At 35.4% G+C, this 17,224-nt stretch overlaps 1 protein-coding gene across 8 annotated transcripts in view; it reads left to right on the forward strand.

Moving 5' to 3' along the window:
- Positions 1-17,224, forward strand: part of ZNF407 (zinc finger protein 407) — a 459,414-nt gene that overhangs the window by 269,560 nt on the left and 172,630 nt on the right. For 6 of the 8 annotated variants that reach the window (XM_017951851.3, XM_017951853.3, XM_017951854.3 and 3 more), the window contains exons 6-7: positions 1,600-1,683; positions 10,994-11,114. In XM_017951851.3, the coding sequence (XP_017807340.2) occupies positions 1,600-1,683; positions 10,994-11,114 (205 nt within the window). Of the gene's footprint in view, positions 1-1,599; positions 1,684-10,993; positions 11,146-16,423; positions 16,441-17,224 lie in introns of those variants that run through there. The other 2 variants (XM_031658914.1, XM_017951855.3) reach the window with 2 other exon arrangements.

Below are 17,224 nucleotides of genomic sequence, written 5' to 3' on the forward strand. Positions count from 1 at the left end.
ATTGGAGGGAACGATTTTGCCTCAACATAGAAAACTGTGTTAATATTAACGAGCAAATTGTCTTGTGGGATTAAAAAAAGTCTACTTTCAGTGTTATTTAATTGATAATACAGCTAGTTAGAAAGATTTATTTCAAATCGATTAAATAATTAAATGAGTGATTATAATTAAACTATTCTTTACAGCCCATCTACTCTATTCTTTCTATATTGAAATAATAATACCAAGGAATAAACTTAGCTGCAAAATAGGAAACTAAAGATAGCAAAAATAGTTAAATTCAGCCTTATTTTTAAAATGATAATAATGAACATTTTAACATACCCTTACGAAATTAGATTAAGCATCATTTGGTTAAAACTCTCTTGAAGTGTATTTGTTCGTTGAAAGTAGAAAAGCCAGTAATGTTCTTAAGGGAAGACTCTTTTGATGACTGAAGTTATTCTCCCTATATGTGCTATTTATTAGAACCTTAAAAAGGCAATTATAATTTCCAAAATGCTATAAGTTAAGTTTCTGTTATGATATACCAAAGGGATTGGGAACAACACAGCCTGACTCTGGCCAAACTCTTGAAAGACTTGTTGCATTAAATGTCTAAATGAGTAAAGTAGGTAAAGATAGATACACATGATTTATTTTATTTCTGGAAAAGCATTTTATAATTTCACTGAATCTCTCTAAGGTTGGCATTTTTCTTCTGTTTTGCCTTTCTTTGTGAGTCTTATGGGATGATCTGCCTAGCTGGCCAGCACTTACTGCCTAAATATGCTGCAGTGGAAAGATAGATTGCATTTATAAAGTGTAGGGCAAATGTTAGCTTGTGTAAAAGTGCTTTAAAAAATGAGCATTTGCACACATTTAACAAATACTAAGTCTGCCAAATCTGTCCCTAAGTGTTGCAAAGGTTTCCAATCCAGAGCTATCATTAAAGATGAATAGTGTGAATTTTTGTACAATTTCTTTAGCAATCCCCAGACTTTCTTTTTTATGCCGTAAAAGCGAGAAACATAAACAGCATGGAATTGCTATTGGTGCTAATATAGATTTTATTGTTACTTGGGATCTTCAGCATGTTCAAGGAAACCATTTAATTCATATTATTAAGAAGGAAGTGATTAAGGAAGACCCTAATAGAATCAGGTAGAACCAATTCAATATCCTTAAGTTGTTGGAAAATTCAATCTGTTTTCTTTAAGCAGAACCATATATACTGTATATTAACTATTCCAAGCAATCTTTACCCAGCTCAGAAAGGCCAGATGTATGGGAATTGTAAAAAATCAGGATATGCATAAAAACTGTTCAAGTGCATAAAGCAGCCCCATCTGGAAGACATCTACCAGAAATGAAGTTGTACAAAACCATTCCATTGATAATAAAGCTAATTTTTATGGGTCTGACAAGTATGTAATTATGTTCAGTGGTGCTTTTCAGATTTTATCACAGTCAATAAACCGCAGTGGTAATTTCATTCCCATTTGACATATTTACATGGAAACATTTGATTGGAGGAATTAGTAACCCTGAAAGCCTTGATAGATATGTTTTAATGATCTGTGACCTCCGCAGTCCCTCATCTGTTTATTGTTGCAACAGGCGAGAAGTCGTTTCTGTGTGACCTCTGCGGCTTTGCCGGCGGGACCCGCCACGCCCTCACCAAGCATCGCCGGCAGCACACAGGTCAGTTCCGCGTCTGCACTGGCCCCTTCTCTGCAGAAAGGATGGCAAGGCGGCAGACACCCCAACCTCAATTCTTGATGTCGTCAATTACTTTCCTTTTTAATTTTTGTAACATCTGTGCACTTGAAGGTCTACAGATAATTCTAGTCGAATAACATACGATTTTAAATCATCTGTTTTTATATATTTAAAATGTAGACATATTCCATATTTCAAGAAGCAGGTACCCTCAGTAAATTCATGTTAAGTAGAAGTAAAACAGCAGGTTGGCTTCCAAAGATACAGGAGACTATCTTCTCTGTCGGCAAATCTCTGCCTTAGGCCTCGTGGGTGGAAAATGGGGAGTCTTTGTCAGCCAGACTCCCTCTCAGTCATTCTCTCTACCCACCTAGTAGCTAATCACCTGCCTCCCTATTTCAATAGCTACATGTCTACCCCCTCCCTTCCTCTCTGTCTCTCTGCCTACCTCCCTGTCTCCCTCCCCACCCTCCTGTCTGTCAATCCATCTGTGATAGGATTTGAAGTCAATGCTGTTTCAATTGTTCTTGGTATTAAAAATAGAAGACATCAAAAAGCAACATAAGAGTTAATTATGGTCATTGTAGAGGACTTTTTTTTCTCCATTATGTACATTCTTGGTGATTTCATTGAAATAAAGTAGATTCCTTGATTAGGAACTGTAATAGTCCATTTTCACACTGCTGATAAACACATACCCGAGACTGGGCAATTTACAAAAGAAAGCGGTTTATTGGACTTAACAGTTCCACTTGGCTGGGGAGACCTCACAATCATGGCGGAAAGTGAAAGGCACATCTTACATGGCGACAGACACGAGAAGAGAGCTTGCACAGGGAAACTCCCCTTTTTAAAACCATCAGGTCTTGTCAGACTTATTCACTATCAGGAGAACAGCATGAGGAAGACCTATTGCCATGATTCAGTTACCTCCCACCAGGTCTCTCCCACAACGTGGTTATTTAAGATGAGATTTGGGTGGCGACCCAGCCAAACCATATCAGGAACACTTAAGGATGAAAAGTGTTAAACATTTATCAAATTGTATTACCTACTTTATATAATCTAATGGGTCTTATGAGTAATTATTTTCATAATACTAATTTATGTGTGCCTAGGACAGTGCTGATTTATGGTAGTTTCTTGTAATTATTAGTGGAACCACTTTTTACTCTAAAATGTGTCCTAGTTCATATGATAAGTCACTTGATGACAAAATTGGTAACTAAATGTCCTATTTTTCTTTAGGTCTCATGAGAATGGTTGAGTTTGTCAGTCATACTCAAAATGGCATGAAATTAAAATACATAAAATGTGTGATTTATGGTACATTAACGATTCTTGATATGCTGTATTTAACAAGTTAGGTACAAGTAGCTTCATTGCCCATTGCAAGATCAATGCAAACTAATGCCAGCCATTCCTTTTAGATGTGTGAATATCATTCAGATTTTCAAAAGGGGTATGAATTATTGAGTTAATGGGAAATTCAATGTTTAGCATAATGTTGGAAACATAAACTAAACTTTGAAAACAAAGTCCATTTTAAGTTTATAGAAGCCACCTGTGCATGCATGATTTTAATCCACTGGCTTAAGGATTCAGCATAAGAGATGACAGGAAGGGCCCAGTTAGTGGCAATTGTTCTTGACCACTGTTGTGACGAAGTTGGAAATTGGAAATAGTTATGGTAACAGTATGCTCTTGAGGGCTTTTTTATTCTTAATGTTTTCATTTTATCAGTGCTCAAATTGTTACTGTTTAAATGCCATCGAAGTTCACCTTGTCCCACCTGGTATGGCCCCAGGGAACAACAGACTGCTGTGCCACCTCTGCCAGTGGGCAGGTCAGTGCCCATCGCAGTGGAAACAGGAATGCTGTGATCACGGGCATTCCCAGTGATAGATCGATCAGGAAGCCTGCACTGAGCTGGCACAACTTTATATTTTATGTCAGGTCCAGAGGCTCCTTATTACTTTGCTATTAACTTTATACCATATAGGACAATGTCTCACAGACAGAGGTATCTGTCTTTTTGGCATTTATCTGCCTCTGTAGCACAAATCAAACATGATTCTTTAACACCAAAGTCAGTTCTTAAGACCGTTTGCTTCAACAAAACAGCTAAGCACAACTCAGTCTAGGCACTTAACTTTTATGCTGGATTTAAAATATTTAAGCAACACGCAACCTTTTTCCCCCAAGGCCAGACTTGTATGGTGCATTTGAAATCTATATTTCTCTGATGTATTCCTCTTTGACATGGTTTACCTTTTTACCACAGAGTACCCACGCAAATTATAATCAGCTTGGAAAGGGATAGGTATCAAAAGTGCTCCAAATGGTGTAAATAATTCCTCACCGCAATACAGACTGTCCAGGGAGCTGACACAAAACATCTTCCATTCTGAGATTTACTTTTATCACCTGTCAGGGACCCTTGATTCAAGGGCACAGGAGCAGATCCTCACGTGTGGTTGAACAGTCTTGGCCAGCTTAATAACCACCAGCCCGCCCAGAGGAATGCGAGTGTGTGTTTCCGTGAGACGCGGTCAGCCCATCTGACGGACAGTTGACACACAAAGGACACCGCACTATGACAACAGCCCTTCTGCTGTTCATCCTCTGGCTTTCCTTATCAATGGGGCCTGAGATGCAGTAGGTTTCTTAATGGCGATTTGAGCCAAGATTACTGCTTGTAACAGAAAGTGTGAAAAGCCACACAATTTAAACTAATAGGTACTGTTATGTAAGAGGGAAATAGGAGGAAAGGAAATTTCATCCTTTTCTGCTTTTTGGAAAAGCACATGTACAGGTAGCCCTGTTGACTTACAGATAACATTGTTTGAGAATAGTCAATATCTTACTTAGATTTTTGCATCCTTTTGCCTTTGAAATGACAAAAGATTTTAAAGCAGCACTTTTACCAATGTGCACCAAACCTGTTTGATCAGTCTGCCATCAGTTTTTCCTTAACAGGTATATATCTTTTCATATAATATATGTCATCTTCAAACCATTAGCAAATATTTAGCAAACTTAAATTCTTATTTCAAATGTGTGATATTTTCTTTCAAACTTTACAATCTAGAAGTCAGGTCTATATTTTTGTCTACATATTGAGACGAACAAATACAAAACTCCTTCTATATTTCTGTAGTGTATTTTCCCAAAGAAATTACCCGTAAAAGAGAAGAAGAATTACCAAATTATGTATTAGAGTGATAGTGTTGAACATGTATCTGATTGATGAGTTACAAATTAACTATTATATACAGATTTGAATAATCTGTGGTTGTATAAATTGACATGGACTTAAACTATCAAGAGCTCAGTTGTGTGAGCCTTGCTTAGCATAGGATTTTATGTACCATGATATTTTTGTAGCATTATATTTTTCCCTGTCATCCTGTATATAATTCAAACTCGCTTAATATTACACAGTGTAATCTATTGTATGGTCAAAGGAAATATGAAAAGACCATTTATAATTTGTTACAATATAATAGTAGGTTAACGTGAACTATAGAGAATATATATGACATTATTCTTTAGAAGGATTGTTTTTAAATTTAAATTTTGTCACATAAAGATTTTCATGTAAGTTTAAATAAAATGAGCTACATTAAACAGAGTTTTTAAAGAGGTTATGTTAAACTACGAAACCAAGAAAATGAAGCTCAGAGGTCTTACATGACCTTTAATTTATACCATTGACTTAGGCAGTGGAGTTCATGATGTCATCCTTTTACCCCACTTCAAATATCAGCAGAATCTATGAAAAAATGAATAGTTTGAGGACACCTACCAATACTATTACAATAAACAAAAGAGCAGTGAGTTATAAGGCCAAAACATTTTATAAACACTTAGATTGAATGGAATAAGGAGACATCAGAATATGTTTGTGAATTTGCATAATGAACAAAATCTTTTTTTGTTTTTGTTTTTGTTTTTTTCTTTTTGAGACGGAGTCTCGCCCTGTCACCCAGGCTGGAGTGCAGTGGTGCGATCTCAGCTCACTGCAAGCTCCGCCTCCCGGGTTCACGCCATTCTCCTGCCTCAGCCTCCAGAGTAGTTGGGACTACAGGTGCCTGCCACTGTGCCCAGCTAATTTTGAACAAAATGTTTAAATTGCTTGACCACTTAGACTTATATTATTAAAAGTAGAAGATTTATACTACCTACCTAAGTCTTATTTATACAGCTACCGTAATCATAATTGTATTTTGGGGGTATAAAGATGGCACACAGACCAATAGAACAGAATACCATCCAAAAATAGACCTGTGCATCTATTTGTCAATTGTTTTTAAATAAGGCACCATATTTAAAGATAAATTTAACAAATGATGTGTCAAACCCTAATGGTAGAAACGTCAGAACACTGCTGAGAGAAATTGAAGAACACCTGAACAGGGCGATGTACCAAGTTTATAGATCAGACAATTTAATATTATTAGGATTTCCATTTCATTCTCATCGATCAATCCAAATTCCATCAGGCAATTTTTCTTAAAGATGTTGACAAGCTGATATTAAAATTTATACAGAAATTCAAAGGCTTGAAATAAGTCACCAACATTGAGAAAGATAGGAGGATTTACACTTCTTGATGTCAAGACTTCTTATGAAGTTGCAGTAATGAAACTCTTCTGGTATTGGCATCAAGATAGTCAAATGTTTGTCAGTGGAAGACAATGGAGATTACAGAAATACCTATACTACATGGTGAATTGGTTTTTTTTTTTTTTACAAAGGAGCAAGGCAATTTAGTTTTTTCAACATTCTTTGTTGGAGCAGTTGGCTATCTATGTGCAATGAAAATGAATTTTGACCCATACTTTGTACCGTATACAAAAATTAACTCAAAATGATCATAATCTAAATGTAAAACTTAAAACTATATAAATTCTAGAAGAAAACATAGGTGAAAATTATTTCTGACTTTGGATTAATGATTTCTTTGATATGACATCAGTAGCCTGATTTATAAAATAAAAAATAACCTGAAAAATTATGTTGATAAATTGAAAACTTTGTAAAGTAAAACTTCTCTTTAAAAGGCACTGTAAACAGACTTAAGATAAATGACAAAGTACATATAAGTGACCAATTTTATAAATAATTTTTATCCAGAATATGTAAAGAACTTTCAAAACACAATCCTGAGAAAGCAAACAACCATTTAAAAATAAGTCAAAAAGTTGAAGCAGACACTTCCCCAGAGAATATAAAGGTATGGCAGGTGAGCACACGGAAAGATCCTTGGCACCCTCGGAGGAATGCAGGTGTAAAGCGTTGACTACAACAAGCGTTGGCAGGGATTTGAAGCAAGTCATACATAGCTGGTAGGAATGTAAAATGTTCAGACCACTTTGTGAAACAGTGTGACCGTTTCTTACAAAACGAAATATATACCTACCATATTATACACATATACCTATCATCCTCCAGGATTTACCCAAGGAATGAGGAAATATATGTTCATATAATGACTGCCTGTGAAGGCTCAGAGAAGATTTATTTGTTGTAGTAGCCAAAAATGGAAACAACCCAAATGTCCTTCAGTAGACAAATGGATGATCAAACTTGGTACACCCGTATAATGGAATACTACTCTGCAATGAAAAGAAATGAAGTATTTATACTCATAGTAGCATGGATGAGTCAGAAAATAATTATGCTGAGAGAGAGAGTCCAGACAGTAGAGAATTCATACCACAAGTATGTAGGTACATAAATTTCTAGGAAATGCTAACTAATATAATGGTGACAGAAAGCGTGGTGGCTTGACAAAGGGATGAACAGGGAACCGGGAAGTTAAAAGGAGTCCTTTTGGGGGTGATGGTTGTGTTCATGATCTTGATTGTGGCAGAGTTTCATCAATAACAAAACTTACCAAATGGACGTTTTCGTGTGTCAATTATGCCTCATTGAAGCTGTTTAAAATGCTTTATACATTCGGCCTCATATGGGCAGTCTAGACAGATATAAGTCAAGTTAGTAAAATAATTTATAATAGGTGGCGTTTTATCTAGACCAGTGCTTCCTTTGTGTTTCTGTTTGTCATGTGTACTGCACTTTGACATTGGTGTGCATTAAATTACTATTTATTTGTTTAAATGAACAAAATCAAATCTTATAGATGCTATATGTGGATGTTCATATGATTTCATGATACAGAATATACCTGTGTCAAATTTGAATAGCTTCAGCTATTTTTTATTCTTATGCAGTATGAATATCATATATTTTCCATCAAATTAAAGCAAAATCTGCCATCATCATAAAAGGAAATTTGTGTGTAAGTCATTTCAGTACAATTGAGCTGTCTATAGCAATTTAAGTCATTTGACCAGAGGTTTAGAGACTGAGAACAAAGAGTTATTCAAGCAGACCTTGGGTGACCGCTTGAATAGGGTACTATAGATGGGATTTATCTTAAAGACAAAAGGCTGAAAGAGACAAAAATCCCTTTCAATTCAGATTTTTACTCTGCTTGGTATATAGTCTTTAAAAAAAAATAAGCCAAATATTTCCTGGTAGGATCTGTTAAGTGATATCTTTATGTCATATTCAGTAACTATGTAAAACCATGAATTATTTTATGTTTGCTAGCTGTTCATCTTTTTCCTGGTTATGAGCCCTTGATGAGAAGCATTTGTGTGCTTCTTTCATGTTTGGCAGAGACTTGTTGACAATTATCAGTGTTTAGGCAGTTCTGTCATCATAATGATAAAAGCCACTGGCTATTGAGAACTCTGTGTTAAGTATACTCTTCCCGTATTTTTTGTTGTCTTTAATCCTCACAATCACCCTGCATGTTTGGTGGTATTATTCTCTTGATCTTGTTCAAAAGGTCTAACAGGTAGCAAGTGAAATATGGCAAAACTAGGATCAGAATTGAAGTCCATCTGGCTTCATCTAACTACTGTGCTGCAATAAGAGAGAAAATATCACCAAATAGGTTGTATATGGATTCAGTTAAATGTTACTACAATTACGTGTAAGCAGTATAAATAGACATAGAATGTAGGGCGAACTTCTAAACGTTCTAATTTTCAGGACAGATATGGTTTTGTTGATAGCCGAACTGATAGAGAGTAATTTTAAAGTAAGAATTTTACTCCTCATTTTCTTTTTCTTTTTTTTTTTTTTTTGAGACGGAGTCTCGCTCTGTCACCCAGGCTGGAGTGCAGTGGCCGGATCTCAGCTCACTGCAAGCTCCGCCTCCCGGGTTCACGCCATTCTCCTGCCTCAGCCTCCCGAGTAGCTGGGACTACAGGCGCCTGCGACCTCGCCCGGCTAAGTTTTTGTATTTTTAGTAGAGACGAGGTTTCACTGTGTTAGCCAGGATGGTCTCGATCTCCTGACCTCGTGATCCGCCCGTCTCGGCCTCCCAAAGTGCTGGGATTACAGGCTTGAGCCACCGCGCCCGGCCTTACTCCTCATTTTCTAAGTAAGTCAGTATACTCATACAGCAATCACAAAAACCTGGAAAGTAAGAAATAACAAGTAGAGTTATTGAACGTATGTAAAATTAATCCATCTTATATGTAAAATTTGCCAGGAAAAATGTTGACAACAATATTACTATAGATTTTTTTTTTTTTTTTGAGAGTAGGGGAGTGAGGTTTTTTCTAAATCATTACTGTCTGATACAAATGTAATGTGATATATACATGTATAATATTGTTTCCTGGTAGCTGTATTTAAAAAAAAGAAAACGTTTAACAGGTGTAAACATTTTTACAACAGTTAATTTAACCAAATTCAAATTATTATAATTTCTACATCAAATCAATGTAACATTATTAACAATATTTTTGTTATAATCTTTGTACTGCGATTTTGAAATTTGGTATTTTACAATTTAGAACATCTCAATTCAGAGGCTAAATTTTCATCTGAAATATATGGTCTATATTTAGATTTGATAAAAGTTACACTTCAAAAAGGAGATTCACATTCCCAAGCTGTTCCAACCATATTTAAACATTTTTTCAATAGCTCAGTCGAGTATCAGTTTTTACATTTAAATTTACATTAATTAAAATTAAATATCCTTGTTTTCAGTGCCTACCAGCCAGTGCAGCTAGTGGAATTAAAAGCTGATAAGACTTGATGATTCTTTGAATGTGTGTGGGATGGGGAGGAATTATTTAAAGGAGAGGGAGGTGTCAAATGAAGGAAGGAAATACTTTGTTGAAGATACCAGTATGCTATTTCACTATCTTCCTGTCCTTGGCAAGCCATGAACTTCTCATGGGTAGAACGGTTACATTTTATAAGCACGTTCACACACACACACATAGTCAAGCATCACATAACCTTTTGGTCAATGACAGACCACATACACAATGGTGGTCCCATGAGGTTATAACACTGTTTTTTTACTGTACCTTTTCTGTGTTTAGATGTGTTTAGATACACAGATACTTATTATTGTGTTACAGTTGCCTACAGTATTTAGTACAGTAGCATGCTGTACAGGTTTGTAGCCCAGGAGGAATAGGCTACACCATCTAGGTAGGTGTGTAGTAGGCTGTGCCATCTAGGTTTGTATAAGTGCATGCAGGATATTCTCACTACAATGCAATCGCCTAATCATACGTTGCTTAGAACCTGTCCCTGCCATTAAGTGCTGTGTAGCTATGTCTGTCTGTCTATTTAACTATGTCTGTCTGTCTATTTATGTGTCTGTTATATCTACACAGGGTTGGTATATTTTAATGTGTTATTAAATATTCTAAATATTTCTTTGGGGCCTCTTTTTACTCAGCTTAATACAGTGGTATTTTTTGTTGCTTCTGACACTTTTTTAAAGTGGTGCCTATTTATAGCTTGATTTTATTTATTTTTCTTCATATCTAATGTTAAGATTTTACTCAGTTTTAAATTATATATTCACGGTATATCTCTGTTATATGCCTATCCTTGGTTTTAACCTAAGATTTTTTTAATGGCTCTGATGTAGCATGGTTTATTAAACCATTATAAATACAGTGCTGAACCATCCATAGAATTTAGATTCCTGTTTATGTAAAATGAACCTTAACCATATAATCTATACTTTGCTTACGTTCTAATATAGAAACAAAAATCAATGATATCTTCTAATCTTCTCACTCTGAGAATAAATATTCAAATGTCCTAAATGTGTGGAGTCCATTGAATCATATTCTTGGCATTTCATGGAAATAAGTGTTTTTTAAATTGTCAATGCCAGGTTTATTCCTTCATTTCCAGTTGCTATTATTCATCTATAACATTTCTTGATATATTACAGGAGAAAAACCTTTCAAATGCGATGAGTGTAACTTTGCCTCCACAACTCAGTCCCATTTGACTCGGCACAAACGTGTACACACTGGAGAAAAGCCCTACAGATGCCCCTGGTGTGACTACAGGTAATGACTCATCACTGAGCAGTCAAATCAGGTGGGCCGCCATGATGGATTAAAAGCCTGTTAAATCCCAATTAGAAGTATAGTTTTTCTAATCACCATGAATCCATATATTAGGTTGGGAGCTAATTACCTAATTTTAGTGACTTTTAAAAATAAACTATATTTTAAAGTGGTTTTAGGTTCACAATAAAATGGAGAGGATGGTCCAGAAATGGGTCGTGTATCCCTTACCCCACACATGTAGAGCCTCTTCCGTTATCAACATTCCGCAGCAGGCGGTCCATGCGTTACAGCTGATGAACCTGCATTGACATTTTTCTCACCCAGAGTCTATACTTTCAATTGGGATTCACTCTGGATGGTGAACATTCTGTGGGTTTCGACAAATTTATGACATGTCTCTGCTATTATAATATCATGCATAATTTAGTTACTGTTTAAAAAATATAATATTCTTTTCCATTTTCTGTAATCTTAACATTTAGATTTTATACTTTTATCTTACAACTGCTTTTCCACTGATTTTATTGCATTTCTCAAAGTAAGGAAACCATTTTAATTAATCAGTTATTCAACCCATTTATGATATCTTGTCTAGACTAAAGCACTCATTTATGGCAATGAAGATGATACAAGAAATTTTCCTGCCTTTAAGGATATAGCATAAAAAGTGACTCAATATTTATAAGTAATTATAATACAGATTTGAATGGGAAAAGAGAGAGGCCAGGGGAGTACATAAAGAAGGATTACGTTGAACCCAGGTGAAGTTCTCACAGAGGAGACAGCATCTCAGCCATGGCATAAAAAATGGTAAAATTATTTCCAGGACCCAATCCACGTGTGTTCTGAAAGGATGAGGAGGGGTTGACACCTCATAGCATGTTAGTGCTGAAGGCATCTTGGAGCTCATGGATGTTCAGTGCACTCACTTGCGTCCACAGTGGCCGAGTGATGTCTGCCAGGTCACAGAGTTACTTAGTGGCGGCAGCGAAGCCTTGGTGCAGAAGAGTATGAGATAGACTCAGGCAATGCTAATTCGTCCTCTCAAGTACTTGATAAGGTATGTGTAGAGAGGCATAGTGGAAGATCAGGTGGAGCATAGAGCTTGCAGCCAGGTCACATTGTGCCTGAAGCCTGCAAGAGTGAGATTGGACCCCATGTGGTGGTCTATGGGACCCCACATAGTTTGCAGGCAGCTGAATGACATCTGTCTTAAGAAGCCTCACCTCAATGATGAGAGCCTTCCTTATCCTGGAGCTGAAGATCTCCATTGTGCTCAACCCACATGATGACATGAAATTGAGGGTGTGTCTTTAAATGCAGCCCACTTTTGTTGACTATTATGTATGCTAAGCCTGAAACCTTTAAAAAGTTAGGTTTTTGTGTTCCTGTGGATCTAGCCTATGCATTTAGCAAATATATTGCCATAATTTCTATTATCAGCCACATTATTGCATTAAGTTTTATGTGAAAGGTCATCATATAGTACAGAGATATTACAGATATATTTCATTCATTAATTATTCATTCATTCAACATTTTATGAGTTCTGTCTTCGCTTAACACTGGATTGGTGTTTCTTGGAAATTTGGTAAAATGGTGATCTAATTAGAGGTAGACATAGAAATTCTATGGTGCTTATAATATGGGTTCTTTAAAAAACAAACATTATTAAATGTTCTTTTTCCTTATTAAAGAGATCATGTAGTAGTTGAAGTTCCTGTAAAACACATAAAAGCAATTAGAAAATTATAAGAATTTCCTTTCATTTTCCCCCTTACCTCTTAGGATTCTACCCAGTCAGTTTTACTGTATGCATGAGGTTCTTACTGCTGTTGTCGGTGGGGAATTATTTTGTTTCAGTATATATATTTTTTTATACTTAAAAAATTATAAATACCTTTCCATGTGAATAATTATTCTCCTACATAACTACTTTATAGTCTTCAAACTTTTATTTTTAAGCAGCAGGATTCTGATTTCAAACAAGATTATATATAAAATTCCACAAATAAAACAGAGAAAAGCGTTACCCACTTACAAGTAGATTTAATCATTAAAAATCTGTATTTACGGCCGGGCGCGGTGGCTCAAGCCTGTAATCCCAGCACTTTGGGAGGCCGAGACGGGCGGATCACGAGGTCAGGAGATCGAGACCATCCTGGCTAACACGGTGAAACCCCATCTCTATTAAAAAAAATACAAAAAACTAGTGGGGCGAGGTGGCGGGCGCCTGTAGTCCCAGCTACTCGGGAGGCTGAGGCAGGAGAATGGCATAAACCCAGGAGGCAGAGCTTGCAGTGAGCTGAGATCCGGCCACTGCACTCCAGCCTGGGCGACAGAGCGAGACTCCGTCTCAAAAAAAAAAAAAAAAAAAAATCTGTATTTACTTATTGTAACATTAAACATAGCACAAGACTGTTTTGACAAGCCACACATTTTTAAATAGGAGGAGTTGTTGATAACAATTGCCAGTTAGCCGCAGCATCCAGTTTCTGGGTTTGGTATAAGCACAGCACAAGGGCGTCATGAGGAGTGCAAGCCGTGTGGAGAACCTGGGCTCAGCACTGCTTAGCTGTGGGGCCGTGGTCAAACTATTGAGTGAAATGCCACTTTCTCGTTTGTAAATTGTGGGTTCTTAGTGGACCAGCCTCGTAGGATTATGGTGAATATTAGGCGAGAAGCACTTTGAAGTCACTTAGCCAGAGTCTGGCAGGTCAGTCACTTGCTGAACGTTCGCCCTGGTTCTCACTGTCATCTCAGGTGAATGTTTTGTCATGGTTTCAGGTTTTCCCTCACCTTTCCATCTCAGGAGACTGCTCAACAAGTTAATGCAGGCGTGTCAATGTCCTGAAGGTCTTCAGTGTGTTACAATGTTGTTGTTAATACATGCCAATATGCTTTTTTTAAAAAACAGTTTTTGAAGTAGTTAAAAATTTATTAAATCCAAAATCAATTGTTGGATAATTGCTGAGAATACTTAACAGTTTCAGAATGCCTAGTTTTTAAACTACTGTTTTGAAATGAAATTTTAATCTGCCCATGGCCCCAAGTTACATTGATGCACAATAATGAATTTATTAAGGTTTTGGACACATAAGCCATTTTCGGGCTTTTACCCTGAAAATGCTTATGCCTAAATCTTTGTGCATGTTCCAGATTTTTTAAAATGCATTTCGAAAAGCGCGATTTAAGGCTTTTGATAGTATGGCTGGAAAGGTGGTGATTTTTTTTCTTCTGATCAGTACTGTGCTTTGGTAGATTCATTTATCCATACAAGTATTTTACAGTATTTCGGGTTTTCTTGGTTTGAAAATATATTACACTTTTTACTAAGGTTGAGATCATATTACTCATCCCTTATTCAAGTTATCTCCCTGAAGTAACCTCGCTTCTGTTTAGGACTGCATTTGAGCCAGCTGGATCCCATCCATGTTATACCTCTGTCAGGTACTACATTTAAAAGGATGGTGTTTTCTAAGTGTATTGTTACTGTTCTATAAATGAAAGACTTAAACGACATTGAAATCCAGTGATAGCTACCAAATTTCCCTTTGAAATGCTTAATGTGCATTATAAAAGAGTAATTTTTAACCTTTATTTAAAACTTTTGAATAATTGATTATTAATGAAAGTAAATGGTTTGAACACTTTCTGTTCCTGGGACAGCTTCACCATTCTGCGTACCTGTGAATAGGCTTTCTTTTACTAATGAACAAAAGGCAAATTCACCTTGACCAGGAGTATAAAAAATTCGCAAAAGTTTGAATCACTTCTGAAGTGAGAGAATATGAATGAAATATGGTTAGAACAGGTATCTTTACTTTCTTGTTGATGAAAAAAAGATTTAAAAATGAACAGATAGTTAAGTTTCCAAATACTGTTTTTGTTGCATATAATAGGAACAGGATCCCGTATTTACCTCACATAAATGTATTCTTTCACAGCATAAATAAATTTGAATATGTTATATTTTCATAGATTTAATAAGTCTTTAAGATGATCACATATTTCCTAAGAAGAAAATTATTTAATTTATTTTCGTATTTATCTCACTGGTTTATTTTCATAATATTTTACTGCTCAAAATATGTAACTTCTACTTTTATGTTTTTATTTGTGTAATATCAATAGATAAAAATTATTCCTGTGGAGTATTCCTGTATTTGCCATTATTAACACTTAATTTACAGGCAGCTTACCATCATTAGAAACTGAAATATTATTTAAATTTCATTTGAAAATGTATTTCTCATTTTATAAGTTGAACGTTAGTGGAGAAATACTAGTAGTTATAATTATTCATGAAAAATACAAATATAGATTTGTTTACAAAAGAACTTTATAATTGGTCTTTTGAACCTGAGGCTATTTTTCAAGTTTGCATTATTAATTTAGGCAATGACATCTCATTCTATTTAAATGTAAACATGTACCCCCTTCATTAGCTTTTACTGTCTAAAATATCCAGAAGTCTAATCCATTACAAATCACTGTATTCAATCATTCCTCCAAAACTTTTTTGCCATTTATTGCTATTCATTATAATTTCAAAACACAAATTAGATTCATAGCACACTGGTCTAGAATATTATTTCTGTAGCAAATTCTTTAGATTTGTTTCTGCATTAAAATGAAAAAAAATAACATTTTTCTGTGTTTTTATTTTTCTTTGTTACATATCACCTCTGTATTAATGAGAATGAAATAGAAAAAAATTTAATGTGTTATAGTAAGTAAACTTTGGAATAGCATAAAATTCCTACTTTCCGAACAGAGGGTTCTTAAATACTGAACTACGTTCTGTTTCACTCCTCACCCTGGCTTCCACATCAGAGTGGACGTGTTTCGCTTTAGTGGCCTCAGTTGGGATTTTGTTTATGTGAAACTTATCTTCCCATTGGCTTCCATTTCTTCTCTATGATTTATACGGGATATGTAATAAATGCATGTTAAACAGCAAAGCACTGATAAGTCATGAAAAGTAACATAGAAATACTACCTGTAGTATAAAAATATTAAGGGTAATGCTACATTGCACTTTAAATGATAATTTAGTAAATTGCAGAAAACTGAAATGTCAAGCCAGACTCTGACGGTTTTATCATCTGCATATTGTGTCTCTATTATTGAAATTGGGATAGCATCAGTGCTCCTGAAGTCCAGTTTTGGCCAGAGTTTTCCTTAACTGTGTCACTTTCTTAGTACTTCTAACCTTACATACTCTTTTTAAATTTTTTTTAACTTTCTACATTTTTCTCTATTTTTCTTCTTTATTCATTACTTGACATCATAACCCTGAGTAGAAAGTCTGTATCTCGTGGAGCAGAAGAACGGAATCTGCAGTCCCTGCTTCATACTGAAGATTTACCTCGTCATTTTGCTAAATTTGTTGGAAATACACTTCGGGTGTTTTCCCCCCTACTTATGGCTGATCTAGCTCTTAACCAGTGTTAATGACTTCTGCGAAATAGTTTTTGATCTCAAGAGGATTTTTTTTCTTTTTTGGGTGAGGGGAAGTCAAAAGATCCTTGAAGTAACGTCATAACAGATAGTGATGCTCAACTAGGAATGTGCCTACATTTTGGAATAGTCTCCAGTATCTCTTTGATTTCATATCTAAACATTTTGTTGAGTATTTCTAATCAAATGTCTCAAGTTCTTACATATGTGACTGACGCAGGGCAAATTTGCTGTTCTTTACCACCATTTGATATATGTATTGACATCCTTGAAAATTTTTGCCAAACATACTTTAAATTTAATAGAATTTTGTCTGAACTTTGCATATTGCTGGAAGTATTTTTAAGGAAGTTTTAAGATGCAATGACAAAAAAATTGTATTTATAATTTTTATTTCTCCTGAAAGTTGAGTTTAATGTTTTAAACATATATTTATCTAAAATATCTCAGTTATAAAACATGTTTTTCATGTCATAGATAATAGTATACATTTCTATACAATTTTCTTGTATAAACACTTTATGTTGATAATGCATAGCTAAGTAATAAGGCAAGCCTTCTTAGGTATTGTGGCATTAAGAATTCAGTATACAATGGGATTCATTGTTCTGTTCTGCCACTTGTTTCAGCAGCATCCTGAGTTA

Source organism: Papio anubis, chromosome 19 (genome assembly GCF_008728515.1).
Source record: "Papio anubis isolate 15944 chromosome 19, Panubis1.0, whole genome shotgun sequence".
Lineage (NCBI taxonomy): Eukaryota > Metazoa > Chordata > Mammalia > Primates > Cercopithecidae > Papio > Papio anubis.